Genomic DNA, 19,428 nt, shown 5'->3' with positions numbered 1-19,428 from the left:
TTTGCTGCACTTATCAGTCGTCAATTTCAGCTTCAGCTTAGATTTGTTGCAATAAAACATACATTAAGGTCAAAACTATGACTCAAATTACAATCATGTATAACAATACAAATTGTGTTACAATCATGCATTACAATTCATATTGAGGGTATTTTAACCAAATTGGCAAATGGTGTACACTCAAGTTAGAATATAATTATTTTTTTATTTAAAGAGGTTCTATTATGCTTTTTCAAATATTATCTTTTATGCAGTGTGTCATGTAGCTGTATGTGAACATAAACTATCTGCACTATCTGTGACGCTGACAGCTAAAAAAAAATTCTATAAAAAAAAAAAGAGTTGGCTCACATTCGCCTAAACGAGTCATTAGCAAATAAAATTTTCCTCTGTTACGGATCCACGTCACTCCGTAACATATTTGCAAAATGTCCGCCCACGTTCTACGTCATAAACAACTTGCCCACCATCTTACAATTAACGTTACCACACTCTTGTTAATGTGACCGAGCATTTTTGCTGGGTTCGCTTAAACACTTTGTAATATAAAAAAACTATAAAAAACGAGAGCACACGAAATCCTTTTTAATTGTTTATTCTCCACCATTCACCAAAACTGAACTTAACACTCGCGAAGTGCGCATGCCCCATGCCTCGCGGTGAAAATGCATGAGTAGTAATGGTGGACCAGCGCTGGCGTTATTTGTTTGGACGAGAGAAGGAGAGATTGCTGTGGATCTTTTAATTTTGAATATTTTTTAACCGGATTATCATTGACTGGACATATTCCTCGGACTTCTCACCCTCCGTCATCGGCCTCTCAGACTTCATTAACCCCGGTGAGACCGAACCATACTCCTCTAACACACGTACAATAAACAGGGACTTCTGACATTTTCCACTCACTCGCACACATACCGTTTATTATATGTAGTTTGTAAATATTGTTTATATCTTTGTTTGGTTGTGGTGCACCTTTTACTTTATTTAGTTTTGTATAATACATGTTTGCTTTATCTACTTGTTTGTGTTTTTCCTTTTTGCTCACCGGCCTTTTAACGCAACACCGACACAAAGATAAAAGACCTCTCGATTTTGGTAGCCACAGTTAACATAAAATTAGCTGGTCGTTACACGGTAGAACCGACACCATCTTTTCTATGTATTGACGGGTCTCCAGAGCCGTTGTTCCGTTATGGTCATGGGCGTTTCGTTTTCCGACACATGCTGTAGCGAAATGCTTCACATGAGTCGTTTAAGAATCATTTAGAAATAGGGCAAAATTTAATTTATTTTTTGGGAATATATAAGTGTTTTTTGACCTTGCATACATGTAAACCTGTTTTAAGAGACTCATTAAGCAATATTAGCAACCTTTAAAAGGGCATAATAGGACCTCTTTAATGTGGAATTTGCATTTGGAATTAATTGCTGTTAATTTTTAATATGACTGTCATTCATCATTCTGCAAGTCATTATTAAGTAAAAAAAAATTAATAACCCATTCAGAGAGTTTCATTCAGGTTTTTTTTTGTTGTTATTTTACAAATTTTAGTACGTTACTTAAAATAACGCACATCTTAGGGTTTTTGTAAACATGAAAATTCCCAGAAGAACATTAAAAACAAACATTCTTTTTTTTTGTTCATGAAAAAACTCTTAAAAATAGACAAAAGAAACAAAAATTAAACCTGTATCATAATAAAGTAAAGAGAGTAAAATAAAGTATGGAGAAGGAAAGGAATGGCTCATTCAAAGCACATACTACCTCATGGTGTGTTTTTGTATGGCTCCCAAGGTAATTGGTTCCCTTGTATCTAATTTCTGAAACAGGTCTGTGTGTGTAGAGGATTTCATGTTGTCGCCATGCTTGGTTGGTTTTTTTTCTGTGTACTTCGGTTTCCTCCCATAGTCCAAGAAATGCAGGTTAAGCTAATTGGCGTTCCCAAATTGCTCATATTGTGTGAATGAGTGTGTGTGCCCTGTGATGGATTGGCACCTCGTTAAAGTGTGTACCTCATCTCATTCTCCAAGTCTTCTGGGATAGGCTCCAGGCTCCGCACAAACATGTATACAGGATAAAATGGTATAGATCAGTGAGTGAGTGAGTGAAGTTGCTAGAAGCAGCATGGTTTACAAATAACCATATGCACTTTGTTTTACTTCACCTTTACTTATCTTGAGACTTGTTTGACTAATAACATGGGTACTTTCTTGCTTTGACTCAAAAAATATTAGCATTACACATTGCAAAACTCTCTGTACAAGTATAGTACAAACACCCACTCAAGTAAAATAAGTAAACTTTATACTGAATAGTGTAAACATAAATTACAAGCCAAATTTTTAAAAAGTTGGGAAATTTTTTACATAAGTAAAATGTAAACTGAAAGAATATCAAATCACATGAGCCAATATTTTATTCGCAAAACTACATAGATATCATAAATGTTAAAACTGAGAAGTTTATCATTTATATGCACAAAATAAGCTCATTTCAAATTTGATGCCTGCTACAGGTCTCAAAATAGTTGCAACGGGGGCATGTTTACATTTCCTCTTGATTTAAAGACATCTGGGCATTGAGGTTATTAGTTTCAGTATCAGAATTAAAATAAAGAATTCAAATATACTTTAATTCCTGTTAATTCCACTAAGTGTCTCTGCCAGTCACAGTTAGTTCTGTTGATAAATAAAAGTGCATGTGGAGCAGTTGTATAAAAGCAATATCACACACGGGCTATGCCCACTTGTCTACATGACAGCTGTGAAGTATATTACTAGTAAATATTACTTAATTATATTATGTTATATTACATTATACATGGGTCTTTTTGAATTCATTTAAAACCAAGTACAGTGGTACCTTGAATTACAAACATATTTTGTTTCAGAAGCGGGCTCGCGCGTGTGTCTATGTTTGTTTGTGTATGTGTGTAAAGCTAAAGTAAGAGGGGAGGAGGATTCAACCCTCCCCTCTCCCTCTCCTCAACTTACACAGTAAACTTTTCTCCTCTTTTATTTAAGTTTTACACACACACACACTCTCAGACACACACACACACACAACCATTAACAAAAAAACGTGTTTTATCGGAAAAATTAACAAGGAATATTGCTAATAACACTCGCATGAGCGGAATCACTGCTGTAAAGTAAAAATAAAACATGAACTGCACTTTACCTTTGAAAACAATCGCGACAGAGCATTGTTTACATTAGAGAGAGAGAGAGAGAGAGAGAGAGAGGGTGTGTGTGTGTGTGTGTGTGTGTGAGATGGTGAGACAAGGAGGGGTGTGTGTATGTGTGTGTATGTGTGTGTGTGAAGGCTAGATGAGGAGGTGTGTGTGTGTGTGAAGGGGCATGGTGTCAAACCTCTCTAATGAGACTTTCTTTTGCTTTACACGTTCGCACAGGTTTGTTATAATAAACAGTACACACGCGCTGTACACACACACATACAAATACAAAACATACACATGTCTAGAAAGAGCTGATTGGCTGAGCTCTCTCAGAGGGAAGGGATAAGAGGTACTTAGTGCTCCCACATTAATCATGGCTCTACAGTCGAACAGGGGCATCTGTGAGCTCGTGCACGCAGAAGGAGCGGATAGTGCTGTCCTCCGAGTGTGTTATGCCGCCCCCAATAGTGCGTGAGCGAGTAGTTCAAAAAGATGCTGTCGACTGGCGTCAGGTGGTTCGGAGGAAACACGTGATAGTCTTTGGCCCTCCCGACTGAGTGGTAGTAGTAGCCTTAATGTGGGAGCCCCCTAGTGACAGGGAGGAATTGGACACGACTAAATTAGGGAGAAAATTGAGAAGAAAAAAAAAACAAAAAAAAAACACACATGCATGGATGTTGATTATATGAGTGAGAGACTCTCTTGCGCTGCGGAATTGTCTACCCTGCTGGGTCTTAGTGCTCGTCTCTTACTGGTATAATCAACATCTTTGCATGCGTGTACTGTTTACAGTACACGTGTGTGTTTGAAACATATTTTTATTATGTGTTCGGAAGCGCGTGTGTACAGCGCATGTGCTGTTTCTCATAACACACCTGTGTGCGTGCGAGTAAGGCAAAAGAAATTCTCAATACAGAGATTAAAGATCTATTTTCTTCCTCATCACGGTGTGTTTTTGTGTGTTTGTGAGTGTGCGCGCACACGTAATTAGACACTATGCTGGCTGTGTGTGTGAAACCCTTATTCACAAAAACACGCGCGCACAGAAATGAAGGCAAGAGACACACACTCTGCTCTCCAAAGAAACGCTTCGCAAATCTTTTCAGAGGTTAGGTGCTGGGTCATTTGTTTGTTTGTTTTACTTTACAGCAGTGATTGTTACTTTGCGCTCACACGAGGTCTTTAGCGATGTTTATTGTTTTTTTTTTTTTAATAGATAAAACAGTGTAGCGGGAGAGAGACGTTGATTTATGACCGCTGTTTACGGAAGTGTAGTCCAGTGCGGGAGATGCATTGTGGAAAATGAAGTCCGGTGTGTGTGAACGTGAATGCAAGATTTAAGTTAGGATATAAAGCCTGAGTTTTGTTTTTCAGTAGTTTCTTTTGTTGGATTTAAGTGCAGGATCCACTCAAAAGTTTGTACTATAACCTGACAATGCAGAAAATAAAAGAACAGAGGCATCGAGCAGTTTGTCCTTCTCATCATTACACAAGCATAAATTAACAAGCGGAGAAGCTTTAATAATTTAGAGGAGAACAACAGTCTTTCCGTTAATGTGTGTGTGAGTGTGTTTTAATGTGTAAGTTGAGGAGGGGGAGACAGGAGGGGCTTTCTTACTCTAGCCTCACACACACGCACACACATACACAGCGCCTGTGTGCACAAAGGGAAACGCTTATCTGCCGGGATTTATTTTTTACTTTTTTGAAAGGTAACATGCAGGTTAATTTGTTTTATTTTGTATTAATTTTTTTATGTATTTATTTTTTGTGGCTGTAGAACGAATAATTTAAGTTTCCATTATTTCTTATGGGAAAATTATATTTGGTTTTACCAGTGTTTTGGAATACAAGCCCACTTCTGGAACGAATTATGCTCGTAATCCGAGGTTCCACTGTAGTAGGGACAGTAAATGCTATATGTATGGAGAAAGAAAAGTGACAGACTCAGAGGTTAGATATGGTCATATTGTAGCGGATAAATTGTGTAGGCTTGGTATCAGCTGGGATTTGATTTATCGTTCAACAAAAAATGAATGAGGTCATGCACAACACTGATTGCTGGTGACTGCTGGCAAAACAAAAATTATGAATCAAAAATTTTATAGGGGTATATATTCAGATTTTCCCTAATGCTTTGAAACTCATTGCGCACCACAAAAGGGGCCCTCACCATTCCGTTTTGTAGTGGAGTATGTTTGGGATATACAGTTGAAAATTGCCCAAGTACTCCATATAGTTCAAGAACCAATTGAGCAAGCAAGAGCAGAACTGTAAAAAAGCATAGCACAAGACAAGCACAAACCTAAGAGGTTCAATCAGGGGACCGAGTGCTCCTGCTCCTACCCTGGGCCAACTGTAGGTTTTTGGTTTGGTGGTAGGGACCCCACACTCTTATAAAGCCAGCGAACTACAGACTGCAACAGAGAATGCAGCAAATAACTGCAACAAAGAAAATGCGCTGAGCACTATCTGTGGATGACACTATCAAATGGATTGAACCCTTGCCACTCATTTCAGCTCTTGCCTCTCTTACTCGCAAAGCACAGGGTTGTGAGCTAGTACAACAAGGAGAGGTCCTTTCACCTTTGTAGCAACAAGAACTTAACGAGCTCATAGAGCAGTTCCAAAAATGTGTTTTTCTTAGAACCGGGGCTCCTCACTTCGTGAAACATGACATCAAAACTTCATGAATGTCCACTTGCGACCCTACCGAGCCCCGGAAACCCGCCGTCGTGCCATCAAAGCTGAAGTCACTAAAATGCACTAGCGCCTGGTTTATCCCCATTGTCGCCATGCCCAAGCCCGATGAGTCAATCGGGATTAACAACAACTACAGACGCCTAGACTGAATCTTAGAGTTCAACACATACCCGATCTCTTGACTAGACGGGATGACCTTATTGGGCAGGTCATCTTTGGGGTAAACCTAACCAAGTAAAACTGTCAAGTGGCTCTCTCAGCTGGAGTTAAAGAACAAGGCCACTAGCAGTACAGGGTCCTCCTCTTTAGCCTGCATGGCGACCCGCCACTTTACAGCATCACTGGTGACAGCGGGCCTGGAGCCAGCGCCTTTTACTATCTGCCACCCTCGCACTAAACCAAGCAGAGGAAAACCCAGACATGTAAATAGAACTGACTGGATACAAGACTCAGGGCCCACCTTTTCCCTCTTTTACAGACCAGAGGAAGGCTTCAACCTGAAACAACTGGCGAGAATGTAACTGTGCCTTAGCCATGCTGACTTCTTATGTTTTAACCCATCGACTGCCCAAGACCAGCTGTTGGTACTCCCAAAGGCCTCTGGGCTATCTTCCCAAGTTTTCTATTGCAAATATGTTTTGTAAATAAAAGATCACTTATTTCCTTACACTAGTGTTTCCTGTGTCTGTGTTCTGGCCTGCCCCTGCTAAACACTTTACATTGTCTAAAAAGAGGAAGTTTGAAACTTTTAAAATAAGGTCATATAGCAGTTTTTACATTAAGACTTTGTTATGAAAAACCTTGTGCAATACAAATTTGGTATTTATTGTGTTTTGCTGTCAAATTTTGACACTATTTATGAATGTAGTATAGAAGGTCTTTTACTGTTGGTTATCTCAGAAGCCCAGTCATATTTTTTTTACTCTTAAAATAAATGCAAAACAGTCTAGAGTCTAGAGTTGATTAGAATTGCAGGTTAGTCAAGGACTATGATCTTTTTCTCAGCCAAAAACTGCTTCTCTTAACTTTTGGAAAAAATTTTCACACATGATTGTTTCTCTAGCAGAAGTAAAAAAGCTTCTATGGTTGAGTTAAATTGCACAAATAAAAGAAGTACATTAAACTTTGTTACATTTACAATTTATATATGGTACCAGTCAAACGTTTGGACACGAGTTTGGATTTATTCCTACATTCTAGAACAATGCTTGTTTTTTTTTTACTATAAAGTAACACATATGGCACTGGGTAATTAAAAATCACCAATTCACACCACCTCAGATTAGAGCTGTTATGAACGCTTTAAAGAGCATACAGTGTATCTCTCCACAGAAAAACACTGAAGTTCTTTCCAGATACACTGTAAGTAGACACATCTCTACTTACACTGTTCAAAAGAGGTTATTGCATATTATGGATTCCTTTAGCATTGTTTTACAATGTAGAAAAAAACAAAAATCTGGGAAGACCATGGAGTTAGAAGGTGTGTCCAAACAGGAAGTGTGTATTAAAGTAATTCTTATCTAATTTATGCAGGAAATATGTAAGGAAGTACATTCATTCATTCATTTTCTATACCATTTACAGTATGTACAGGGTCGTGGGGGCCTGAAGCCTATCCTTGGAGACATGGGTCACAAGGCAGGGTACACCCTAGGCTGCGATTTAGCGGCGCGAGCACAGTCTGCCCTGGCGATTAATATACAGTATGAGACTGCCATAGTGTTGTCCACCCGCACTAGGACATGGTAGTCTCAACTGCTGGAGGAAGTGCTTTAGGGCCCGAAATAGAGCCATCATTTTGAGGCAATTGATGTGCCGTGCAAAAAGATGGCCTCTCCAGCTCCCTTGGGCTGGACGGTCATCTAAGACCGCACCCCAGCCCATGAGGGAAGCGTCTGTCGTTAGCATCTGCGACGACAAGACGAACTTAGAGTGGGACCCAGAGTCAGAAACCGGTGTCTGAAACACATAGGAAGGGTACGAAGCACCTGACGCTTATTGGGGATTGGCCCTAGAGTGAAATCCCCTGGTTCTTGAAATGCTCTCATGTGCAGAAGGCCCAAAGGTGTCACCGTGGATACAGCTGCCATGAGAGCTAAGATCTCTGAAACGATGGTCACTTTCTGGTCTAGCTTGATTTTCTTTAGGGTGTTGAGAATGGATTCGACACGAGCGGGAGACAGCTGTGCCTGCTTATGCTCAAATTCCATGTGACACCCAAAAATGTTGTCCTCTAAACAGGAAAGAGCATGCTTTCATGGCATTGGATCTCAATTCTAAGAAACAAAGAATAGCTAGGACGACATGCTGATGTCGAAGCGCTAGCTACTGAGACTGGGCCAGCCAGTCATGTAATTCAAATACGGATGCTCTGGAGTCGTAAGAGCCAGAACTACATCCATGTATTTTGTGTATGTGCGGGTGACAGAGCTAGACCAAATGGAAGGACCCGATACTGGTAAGCTTCGCCCCCGAAAGCGAACCTCAGGAACCTCCTGTGTTGTGGCAATATTTCTATTGATTTATTTTTAAATAGCGGTAAAGCCCGCAAAATCAAAAAAATTGGACGCAGCCCCCCGTTCCTCTTGGGAAGCAAAAAATACCTAATGTACTAGCCTGACTCTCTGTCTGGTAGGGGAACATGTTACATGGCCCCATTTCCCAGCAACTTCTGTCAGCAGATGCGCACTTTCCGGTTTCATGGAAGTGGAGACCACGCCATTGAAACGCGGAGGGTGATGTAAGAACTGAATCCTGTAGTTTCTCTCTACAGTGCTTAGTACCCAAGGAGATATACTTGGCAGTAGCTTCCACGCTGCCAGTTTCTCAGAAAGGGGCAAAGTCTCGGCGGCTTGGTTAAACGGGGGGATGTTAGATGTTCGGCATCCTGAAACATGGCAGAAAAAAAAAAACGATTATTTATATCTTATTATACCTCCTGGGGGTGCCAGGGAGAACACTTCATTCTTCGAAAGGAATTCTGCGTGCCTCTTCCAATTGGGGGGCCACCCCCCACGGTCCTGGGCACATGAACCTCAGGGCTTCTTTGTGAAGACAATATGCCAGTCTGACCTCTTTTGAGGCGGATTGCGTGACGCACCCCAATCTCAAAAACACTCTCCTTGTGTGTTTCACGCCTCGCAACAGTCAGACCCGGTCGAGGCCTCATAAACCTAGTGGCGACCGAGTTAACGACATCGCCAAGTAGGCCGGGAGGCGAAATGGGGGATGAAGGAGGATACACGATCCTTCTCCATGATGCCCCTGAGATTCAACCACAAGTGTCAAGTGCCATTGCAGCCATAAAACGGCAGATAGCACGAGCCGTCTGCTTTGTTGCACGAAGAGACAAGTCTGTGGCCCGGTGTAAGTCCAATCCGCCCTACCTTTAAGAGCCCCGCCAGTACTCAAGTCTCTTAGCAGGTCAGCCTGGTAGGCGTGCAAAACCGCCATGGTGTGCAATGGAGCACCAACCTGACCTGCTGCCTGAAAAGCTTATTTTTACTTATTTTGCTGATTAGACACAAACACGCTCACAACTAGGTGAAGACAAGAATCTGAGAAATGTTTCCGGTTCACTCCTATTTATAACCTGCAGGTGCATCTTATCAGATGACGTCACCCACCGAGGTTATAAAGGCCAAAAATTTGGCGTGTTTAATACACACATGCTTCACAACCGGCAACATGACAAGATGTTTTTCATAGCGTTTTCACGCAGCATCGAGTGTAGCCTTTGAAAGGGAACTGATTTTGTCCTAATTACTAAACGACCAAGTCTTTCTCTTTGCAGCTCTAAAAAGGTTTTAAGAATAATGAGAGAGAAATTTTTTGTTTACCGTTAAGTTCAGTAAAGATTGTTACTGGTAAGTTAGGGTTAAAAAAATTGACATTTAGACGTTTAATAATAATCAGTACTTATAATTAGTATCTATACCTACATTTTCTTTGCAGAAATACATTTAGATAAATAATCTCTGAGACAGTCAGACCTTCAGTTCACCCTGGCAAAATATCACTCACTTACTCATCGTCTGTACCGCTTTATCCTGAATTCAGGGTCACGGGGGCAAAATATTAATATAAATAAATAATTGAAGTGAATTATAAATAAATATTGACAGGTTTGGTGCTTAGTTTTGGGTTTTTTTTTGTTTGAGTCTAATTCTCCCCCTTTTTTACATGCATTTTAGCAAGCAGAGGCAGTACCTGGGCCAAAAGGATCAAGAGGGCCAAAGGTGGGTTACAATAGTTACAGTGCCTTGCAGAAGTATTAATTTCCATTAAATGTTTGTATTACAAGGTACATTAAGACCAATTATCAGAAATTTTTTAGGTTTTTTGTTTGTTTGTTGGTTTTGTTAAACCAATACGCTTCTGAAAAATAAAATAAATAAAGCTATTTTGTATGTAAAGACAAGAAAATTAGCACATTTTAATTTACATAAGGTCTGAATAAAACAGCACACGAGTCAAGATTTACATGTAATTATACCAAAACGAACAAAATAATTTTCTGGAATTTGCAACAAATGTAGTTTTCCATTATGTTTTTGTTATGCACTTATTGGTAGTCTATATATCTGGATGTACACAGGATTTCCTTTATCCCTGACAGAAATGCCAAAATATGCCTTTTAGGCTTCACACATTTTAGCAGATGATGTCTTGATAAATTGGCCATGTACATATCAGAATGCATCTGACGAATGTTTACAGAATGCAAAAGCAATGTTTGAAGAGAAAAATGTATATGTTCCAATTACTTAAGGCATAAGCAATTGGGAAATAATACTTCTTTTTCCTGGCCAAAAATTAACAAAAGTTTAATTTGTTATTTGTTTCCAAAATTACAATTAATATGTGACCCCCTAAATAATTTTCTAACCCCCTCTGTCTTTTACTGATATGGGGTTAAGTTTCAGACTTACCTTAAAAGTCCCATTTTTGATACTGCGTTTTCAGATTAATTAGAAGATTAATGCACCTTTTACTTTCTCACAATTAATCTAGCAGCACTTACTTTAATTTCTAAACACACAAGTACTGGATCTAAAAGAACAGAAAAAACACTGAAAATGTGCAGGACAGGGGGTGCTTCAGGAAGTTGAGAAGCACTGACCTAATCTTATTTTCCTTTTGTAATAAATTAACCTGTTTTAAGTCCTGAATTGTATGAAAGTGTTTAGTCACATACACAACCATACACAGTATTATATGCAGTGAAATTCTTATATGTCTGTTCATGACATTTTTTTAATAAAGCTAAAGTAGAATGGAAGGACTAAAAGATAGAAGGATTTTACTGCAAGGAGATTGAGGTTACTGTAGGTGCATGTTATTCACAAGTTCTGACGCGTGTCTTTACTTACACAGTGTCACTGACGACATCAGACGTTTCGTTGATTTCTTCGTCTCTTGTTTATTTTCAACATCAAAAACAACGGTTGTTACAGTTTCTTGCATTAATCCACTGTAGTCACGACAAATCGCTTGCTGTGTTCTGTAGCTTCGATAGATTACAGTTACAACAACTTATTTTACTGTATTCCTTGTAGCTTACTGTCTCACGGTCAAAAGCTTGTGTGCTCCACACCTTTCTGTATCTTTCCTTGTCTTAACAACAACTACAACTAACGTGCGTGATAGACATGGAACTGCATAACTGTGGGATGATGTCACAGAACAACCCATGAAATGATGTCACAATACAAATTATATGTATGATACTTAATGCTTAATGCTTAACTAATAAACTGAAATAAGATAAACATAACAACAAATCACAAGAATGAAATATGGCCCTTTCAGTTACAATAAAAAATAATCATAAAATAGAAAAATATAAAATGTATAAATTAAACATGTAGGTTAAACAGTATGTTCAGAATGTGCAATATTGTAAGGTACTGCATGTGTGTATGACAGCAGCAGTATGAGTGGAACATGGAGTGTAGAATATGTGATGTGTGTGTCAGCAGAAGTGTTATTGTCAATGCTTTTGTCCATCCATCCATCCATCCATCTTCGACCGCCTATCCAAAATCAGGTCACGGGGTAGCAGTTCCGGATATAATCTCTCCACCTAGTCCTGTATCCGCCCCATGGCCTTCTTCCAGCTGGACATGGAACACTTCCCTATTGTGGCGTCCTGGTGACATCCTTACTAGATGCCCGAACCACCACATCTGACCCATTTCCATGCAAAGGCTCTACTTTGAGTTTCTCATGGATGACTGAGCTTATCATTCTATCTCTAAAAGAATAGCCATTTCAGCCGCTTGTATTCACGATCTTGTCCTTTCGATCATGACCCAATGCTCATGACCATAGGTGAGGGTCGGAACGAAGATTGAAAGGTAGGTTGAGAGCTTTGCGTTTTGGCTCACAGCAGTGCGGTAAAGGCACCGCAATACCGCTCCCCACTGCTCTCATTCTTTGGCCAACCTCATGTTCCGATGTTCCATCACTTGTAAACAAGACCCAGAGATACTTAAATGGGATAATGACTCGCTCACTACCTGGAGTAGACAATCCATCCTTTTCCACAGAAAACCATGGCCCCAGATTTGCTGATGGTGCTGATCCTCGTCCCTGCTGTTTCACACTCAACTGCAAACCAATCCAGCAAGCGCTGCAGGTCGCAGACTGATGACCCCCTAGGGTGTGTGCTATCTGCACTCTCCCTTCATCAGGACAAACAGGAAAAAAACATTCTACACTAGATGCCCCCTCCAAAGCAGGAGACCATACAACCTGCACCTTAGCCCACTGGTGATAAGCCCATGCCCACCAAACAAATCTTGTGCATAGCTCAAACCCAGCATAATGGTGCATATGCAGAGGTGGAAGGTTAGCAAATCGTTCCATCAATCCATTTCTTTCCTGTCTCAGCAGGTTATACAGTGGGGGAAATAAGTATTTGATCCCCTACAGATTTTCTAAGTTTGCCCACTTACAAAGAAATGAAGGGTCTATACTTTTTATCATAGGTTTATGGTAAAGGATTGAGACAGAATATCAACAAAAAAATCCAGAAAAAGCACATGATACAAATGTTATAAATTAAGTTGCATTTCAATGAGGGAAATAAGTATTTGATCCCCTAGTCAGAAACAAGATTTTAGACCTGCACAAGGCTAAAATGGGCTATAAGACCATCAGCTAGAAGCTTAGTGAGTAGGAGACAACTGCTAGAGCGATTATTTACAAATTGAAGAAATACAAATTAACCATTATTGGCCCTATATGCAAGATTTCCTCTTTTTTTTTCTTAGTCTCATGGACTAAGAACAATCATGAGAAAAATGAGGGACCAGCCCAGGACTACACGGGTGCAGCTTGTAAATGATCTCAAGGTAGTTGGGAGCACAGTCACCAAACAAACCATTGGTAACACAATACTCCTGCATGGATTGAAATCCTTCAGCGCAGCAATTAAATTTTATTCAATATAATTTTATTTGTATAGCACTTTTAACAATCGACATTGTCGCAAAGCAGCTTTACACAATCAAAAGGATTATTTAAGTTCGTATGAAATGTGAATATGTATAAATCAAAATGATAAGATTGTCCTTGATGAGCAAGCCAAGGATGACAGCGGCAGTGGCAAGGAAAAACTCCCTCAGAGTGAGGAAGACAGCATTTAAACATACAAGTTCACTGTAATACTCTACGTCCATGCGTCCCCCAGATCTGCTCCTTTACCTAAGGCAAATCAATTTACAAAAATGCTTGGCTAAATAAATAGGTTTTTAGCCTAGACCTAAACACTGAGACTGAGTCCCGAACACTATTTGGAAGGCTATTTCATTACTTTGGGGCTTTGTAAGAAGAAGCTCTGCCCCCTGCTGTAGTTTTAATAATACGTGCTACTGACAAGCAGCCTGCATTCTTTGATCGAAGTAGGCGTGCCGGATTGTAAGACACTAGCAGTTCACTCAGATACTGCAGCGCAAGACCATTTAATGCTTTATACGTCAATAGTAGTATTTTAAAATTGATACGAAATTTCACAGGAAACCAGTGCAATGTGGATAAGATATGGGGGGATGTGTCATATCTTTTGGTTCAAGTGAGGACTCTCGCTGCCGCATTCTGGACTAACTGAAGCTTGTTTTTGCACCTTGTTGAACAACCAGACAGTAAGGCATTACAATAATCAAACCTAGAGGTGATAAAAGCATGAACTAGTTTTTCTGCATCATTTGGTGACAATATATTTCTTATCTTGGCAAATGTTTCTGAGGTGAAAGAATGCTATCCTGGTAATATTATCTACATGTGCTTCAAATGAAAGGCTGGAATCTATAATAAGTCACTAAAAAGTCACAGTGTGATTAGAAAGCTTACTTTTAGCTGCTTCTATGACTAGAATTTTTATCTTATCAAGATTAAGCAGAAAGAAATTAATTAACATCTAATCTCTTATGTTCTGCACACATTGCTCAACTTTAGTAAACTGTTTTTTTCTTGTCTGGTTTTGCTGAAACAGTTAAATTGTGTGTCACCAATGAAAACTAATACCATGTTTACGAATTATGTTGCCCCGGGGAAGCATGTAAAGGGAAAAAAAAATAGTGGGCCTACAACTGAACCCTGTGGAACACCAAACTCCACTTGAGAACATGAGAAATGGTCACTATTTAAATTTACAAACTGATAACGATCAGTCAAATAGGAGCAAGGCTTCCTCTCCTCAAGAAGACATGTACAGACCCATCTGAGGTTTGCCAATGATAAACTGCTGTGGTCAGATGAGACCAAAATTACGCTCTTTGTCATCAACTCGACTTGCTGTTTACGGGGGAAGAAAAATGCTGACTATGACACTAAGAACACCACAGTCCCTACAGTCAAGCACGGATGTGGAAACATTATGCTTTGGGGTTGTTTCTCTGCTAAAGGTACAGATTGACTTTGCTGCACTGAGGGGCCAATGGACGAGGCCATGTGTTGTAAACCTTTGGATGAGAACCTCCTGAAGATGGGTTGTGGATGGGTCTTCCAGTATGAAAATGACCCCAAACGTACTGCAAGCAATTTAAGGTCATGAAGTGGTCTAGCCAGTCTTCAGACCTTAATCCAATAGAAAGTTCACAGAGAGAGCTGTAACTTCGAGTTGCCAAGCAACAGGCAAGAAACCTTAAACATTTCGAGAAAATCTGTAAAGTATAGTGGATCAAAATGCTTCCCAAGATGTGTGCAAATCTGGTAAACAGCTACAAGAAACATCTTTCCGCTGTGCTTTCCATCAAGGGTTTTTCTACCAAGTACTAAGTCATGTTTAGCTTGGGGATCAAATACTTATTTCCCTCATTGAAATGCAACTTAATTTATAACATTTGTATCATGTGCTTTTTTCTGGATTTTTGGTTGTTATTCTGTTTCAATCCTTTACCATAAACCTATGATAAAAATCCTTCATTTCTTTGTAAGTGGGCAAACTTAGAAAATCTGTAGAGGATCAAATACTTATTTCCCCCACTATAGGAGAGGGCAATTTCACCCCACAGCAATAGGAGGATACATGCCTAAAACCTTCCTGGGAACAAGTGCAAGAGATAGAGGGTCAGGTCGAGGACAATCGATGCACCAGGATGATGTCATACTTTCTTTACCTGTGAAGGACGTCTAAACTACCACATGATGAGAAGAGAAGGTCGACATTTTCATGCACCTGGCTCACTCTGACCATCTCAGTGCTCATCTTGGCTAAAAAATACAATGGAAAAGATTAAGGCCTGCTTCCATTGGCCAGGACTTAAAGAAGGAAAGTACTGTGGAAGGAACAACTAAAGCAAACTGAGCAACACAAAACATATGACAGGCTGGCGGGAAGGTTGCTGTAGTGACGGACTTAGAGCCAGCGCCTTTTACTTTACCACTGTCACACTTAACCAAGCAGAAGAAAACAGAGTGTGTTCAGCACCACTGCATGTGTTAATGCCCAGAAGTGGTGGAGCACCTTAACTCACCGCAGGCAGCAAATCAGCATCAATCATTCCGGTGATGCCAGACTGGTGAGTACTATATTTTGGGTGCAAGACACACTTTCTTCTGCAGATGCAAATTCCTCCATCTGAAACGATCAGCCACCCCGGCTTCTTTGCTCTCTCATCCTTTACTTTCTCCAGCCTGGCCCATCCATTTCCCAACACTAATTACTGCTACTTGGAGGCCTCAAAGCTAGCCTGTCAACCGCTACTCAACCTTGCCACCTCTCACATTGTTCACCCAGCTTGGCGCATCAACTCATGCTCACCCTCCTTATCATATTATTTTCTCTGACCTTTTGTCCCCTTTTGTTTCATAATAAAATAGATTATTTTTAGATCCCTTTTGTCCCCATGTCTGTGTTCTGGTCTGCCCTGCTAAATGCTTTACACGTAGTTGATAATCAATTAATATACTCGATGAAAATGAGTTAATGTAGATAAAATATTACACTCTGTTTAAAATTAATACCACAGAGAAATTACATTGTTGGATGCTGGTCTCTTTGCATTGGGACAAACCATTTTTAAGTTACAGGACAGTATCTTAGTTGATAGAACTAGTGCAGATATTAATACATTTATTTATGTATTAAATTATTTAAATGATAGAGCCATTTAAAGAATTAATTAAATTGATAAAAAATTTTTTTTTTGGAATTGTGCTTCTGAAATTAATTAAAAATCAAAAAATGCAAAACTGGTCAATTTGGCAACCAGTGAAGCATCTGCTATAAACACTCACCTAAAGGATTATTTACATTTACATTTAGGCATTTGGCAGACGCTCTTATCCAGAGCGACTTACAAAAAGTGCTTTAATGTTTACATCATTGGATACATACTTACACTGGGTTAACTAGGTTAATAACTAAGTGCCATTAGTCCAACACAACTGGGAAGAGGGTTTTTTTTGGGGGGGGGTTAGTCCAAGTACTGGACAAACAGATGCGTCTTGAGTCGTCGTTTAAACATAGTCAAAGTCTCTGATGTACGGACATCTAGAGGAAGTTCATTCCACCACCTAGGTGCTAGAACAGAAAAGAGCCTGGATGAATGCTGCCCTCGATCCCTGAGAGATGGTGGGATGAGGCGAGCAGTGCTGGAGGATCGGAGGGAACGTGGTGCAGTGCGTGGTGTAATTAGCGCAGAGAGGTAAGTGGGTGCTGGGCCATTTTTAGCTTTGTAGGCAAGCATCAGTGTTTTGAATTTGATGCGGGCAGCTACAGGAAGCCAGTGCAGGGAGCGGAGGAGTGGGGTGGTGTGGGAGAACTTAAAAACGAGACGTGCGGCTGCATTCTGGATCAGTTGCAGAGGACGAATCGTGGACAGAGGCAGGCCTGCCAGGAGTAAGTTGCAGTAGTCCAGTCTTGAAATAACAAGGGACTGAACAAGCACCTGAGTAGCCTGTGAAGAAAGAAATGGGCGAATTCTTCTGATATTGTAAGGAAGAAATCTACAAGAGCGAGTAAGGTTAGCGATGTGTGGGGAAAATGACAAATGATTGTCCACGGTTACCCCAAGATTGCGGGCGGTGGCTGAAGGAGTGATTTGGTTGTTGTCCAGGGATATCACAAGGTCTTGACCTGGGGATGAGTCACAAGGGATAAACAACAGTTCGGTTTTACTGAGATTATTAGGAACACCTGTTCAATTTCTCAATAATGCAATTATCTAATCAACCAATCACATGGCAGTTGCTTCAATGCATTTAGGAGTGTGTTCCTGGTCAAGACAATCTCCTGAACTCCAAACTGAATGTCAGAATGGAAAACAATTTTGAGCGTGGCATGGTTGCTGGTGCCAGACGGGCCGGTCTGAGTATTTCACAATCTGCTCAGGTCCTGGGATTTTCATGCACAACCATTTCTAGGGTTTACAAAAAATGGTGTGAAAAGGGAAAATGGAAAAACATCCAGTATGCAGCAGTCCTGTGGGCGAAAATGCCTTGTTGATGCTAGAGGTCAGAGGAGAATTGGCCGACTGATTCAAGCTGATAGAAGAGCAACTTTGACTGAAATAATCACTCGTTACAACCGAGGTATGCAGCAAAGCATTTGTAAAGCCACAAAACGCACAACCTTGAGGCGGATGGGCTAAAACAGCAGAGGACCCCACCAGGTACCACTCATCTCCACTACAAATAGGAAAAAGAGGCTACAATTTGCACGAGCTTACCAAAATCAGACAGTTAAAGACTGGAAAAATGTTGCCTGGTCTAATGAGTCTCGATTTCTGTTGAGACATTCAAATGGTAGAGTCAGAATTTGGCGTAAACAGAATGAGAACATGGATCCATCATGCCTTGTTACCACTGTGCAGGCTGGTGGTGCTGGTGTAATGGTGTGGGGGATGTTTTCTTGGCACACTTTAGGCCCCTTAGTGCCAATTGGGCATCGTTTAAATGTCACGGGCTACCTGAGCATTGTTTTTGACCATGTCCATCCCTTTATGACCACCATGTACCCATCCTCTGATGGCTACTTCCAACAGGATAATGCACCATGTCACAAAGCTTGAATCATTTTAAATTGGTTTCTTAAACATCACAATGAGTTCACTGTACTAAAATGGCCCTCACAGTCACCAGATCTCAACCCAATAGAGCATCTTTGGGATGTGGTGGAACGGGAGCTTCGTGCCCTGGATGTGCATCCCACAAATCTCCATCAACTGCAAGATGCTATTTTATCAATATGGGCCAACATTTCTAAAGAATGCTTTCAGCACTTTGTTGAATCAATGCCACGTAGAATTAAGGCAGTTCTGAAGGCGAAAGGGGGTCAAACACCGTATTAGTATGGTGTTCCTAATAATCCTTTAGGTGAGTGTGTGTGTATATATATATATATATATATATATTTGAAGAAAATATAAACATGTACCCCAAATTATAAAATTATTCAGATACAGCTCAAGAGGTTTCGATAAGGTTCTCTACAAACATCAAAAAGGTGAAATGTGATCTCTTTGACATGGTTGTTTGTACCATTTGTGTTAGTTTAAGTATTTCAGAATGATCCCTAAAAAACAAGTGTCACGATTAAGACTGGCAGAGTTTGAAGGCTGAAACACCTTGACATGAAAGATCAGAGGAGAAAAATCAACTCATTTAACCTAAAAAAAAGTCTATAGATACTAATCCCTTGTTGTAGTGCAAACTACCCAAGGTTTAATAAGTTTAAAACATTTTACTTACCATCATTACAAAAATGTACATTGTTACATCTTTTTTTGTCAACAAGCCATTTTTACAGACAGTACTCTTATTCTTATTTATTATTCTTTTTTAATTATTTGTTTGTTTTTCATAACATTTTGTGGAGAGAGTGATTTATATAAAGTCCCAGGAGATCAGCAGTTGCAGAACCCATCTGGCACTAACAACCATGCCACAGTTAAGATAACAAGAGATACATATAAAAAGATTATATAAAGATAACATTTTCCCTCATTATGATGTTTGATTTAATTGACTGTTAGGTAACTGCATAAATGTGCAGGTGTTCCTCATCAAAATTATGTTGTGTGTACAGCGAAAG

At 39.9% G+C, this 19,428-nt stretch overlaps 1 protein-coding gene across 4 annotated transcripts in view; it reads left to right on the top strand.

The window, feature by feature from the left end:
- LOC128508598 (collagen alpha-1(XIX) chain-like) overlaps nucleotides 1–19,428 on the top strand; it is a 249,937-nt gene that overhangs the window by 89,706 nt on the left and 140,803 nt on the right. For all 4 annotated transcript variants that reach the window (XM_053479992.1, XM_053479990.1, XM_053479991.1 and 1 more), the window contains exon 31: nucleotides 10,082–10,126. In XM_053479992.1, coding sequence (XP_053335967.1) covers nucleotides 10,082–10,126 — 45 coding nt within the window. The remainder of the gene's footprint in view (nucleotides 1–10,081; nucleotides 10,127–19,428) is intronic.

Source organism: Clarias gariepinus, chromosome 20, assembly GCF_024256425.1.
Source record: "Clarias gariepinus isolate MV-2021 ecotype Netherlands chromosome 20, CGAR_prim_01v2, whole genome shotgun sequence".
Lineage (NCBI taxonomy): Eukaryota > Metazoa > Chordata > Actinopteri > Siluriformes > Clariidae > Clarias > Clarias gariepinus.
Note: the sequence above shows the minus strand (reverse complement) of the source record. Positions and strands in the feature narration are given on the sequence as shown.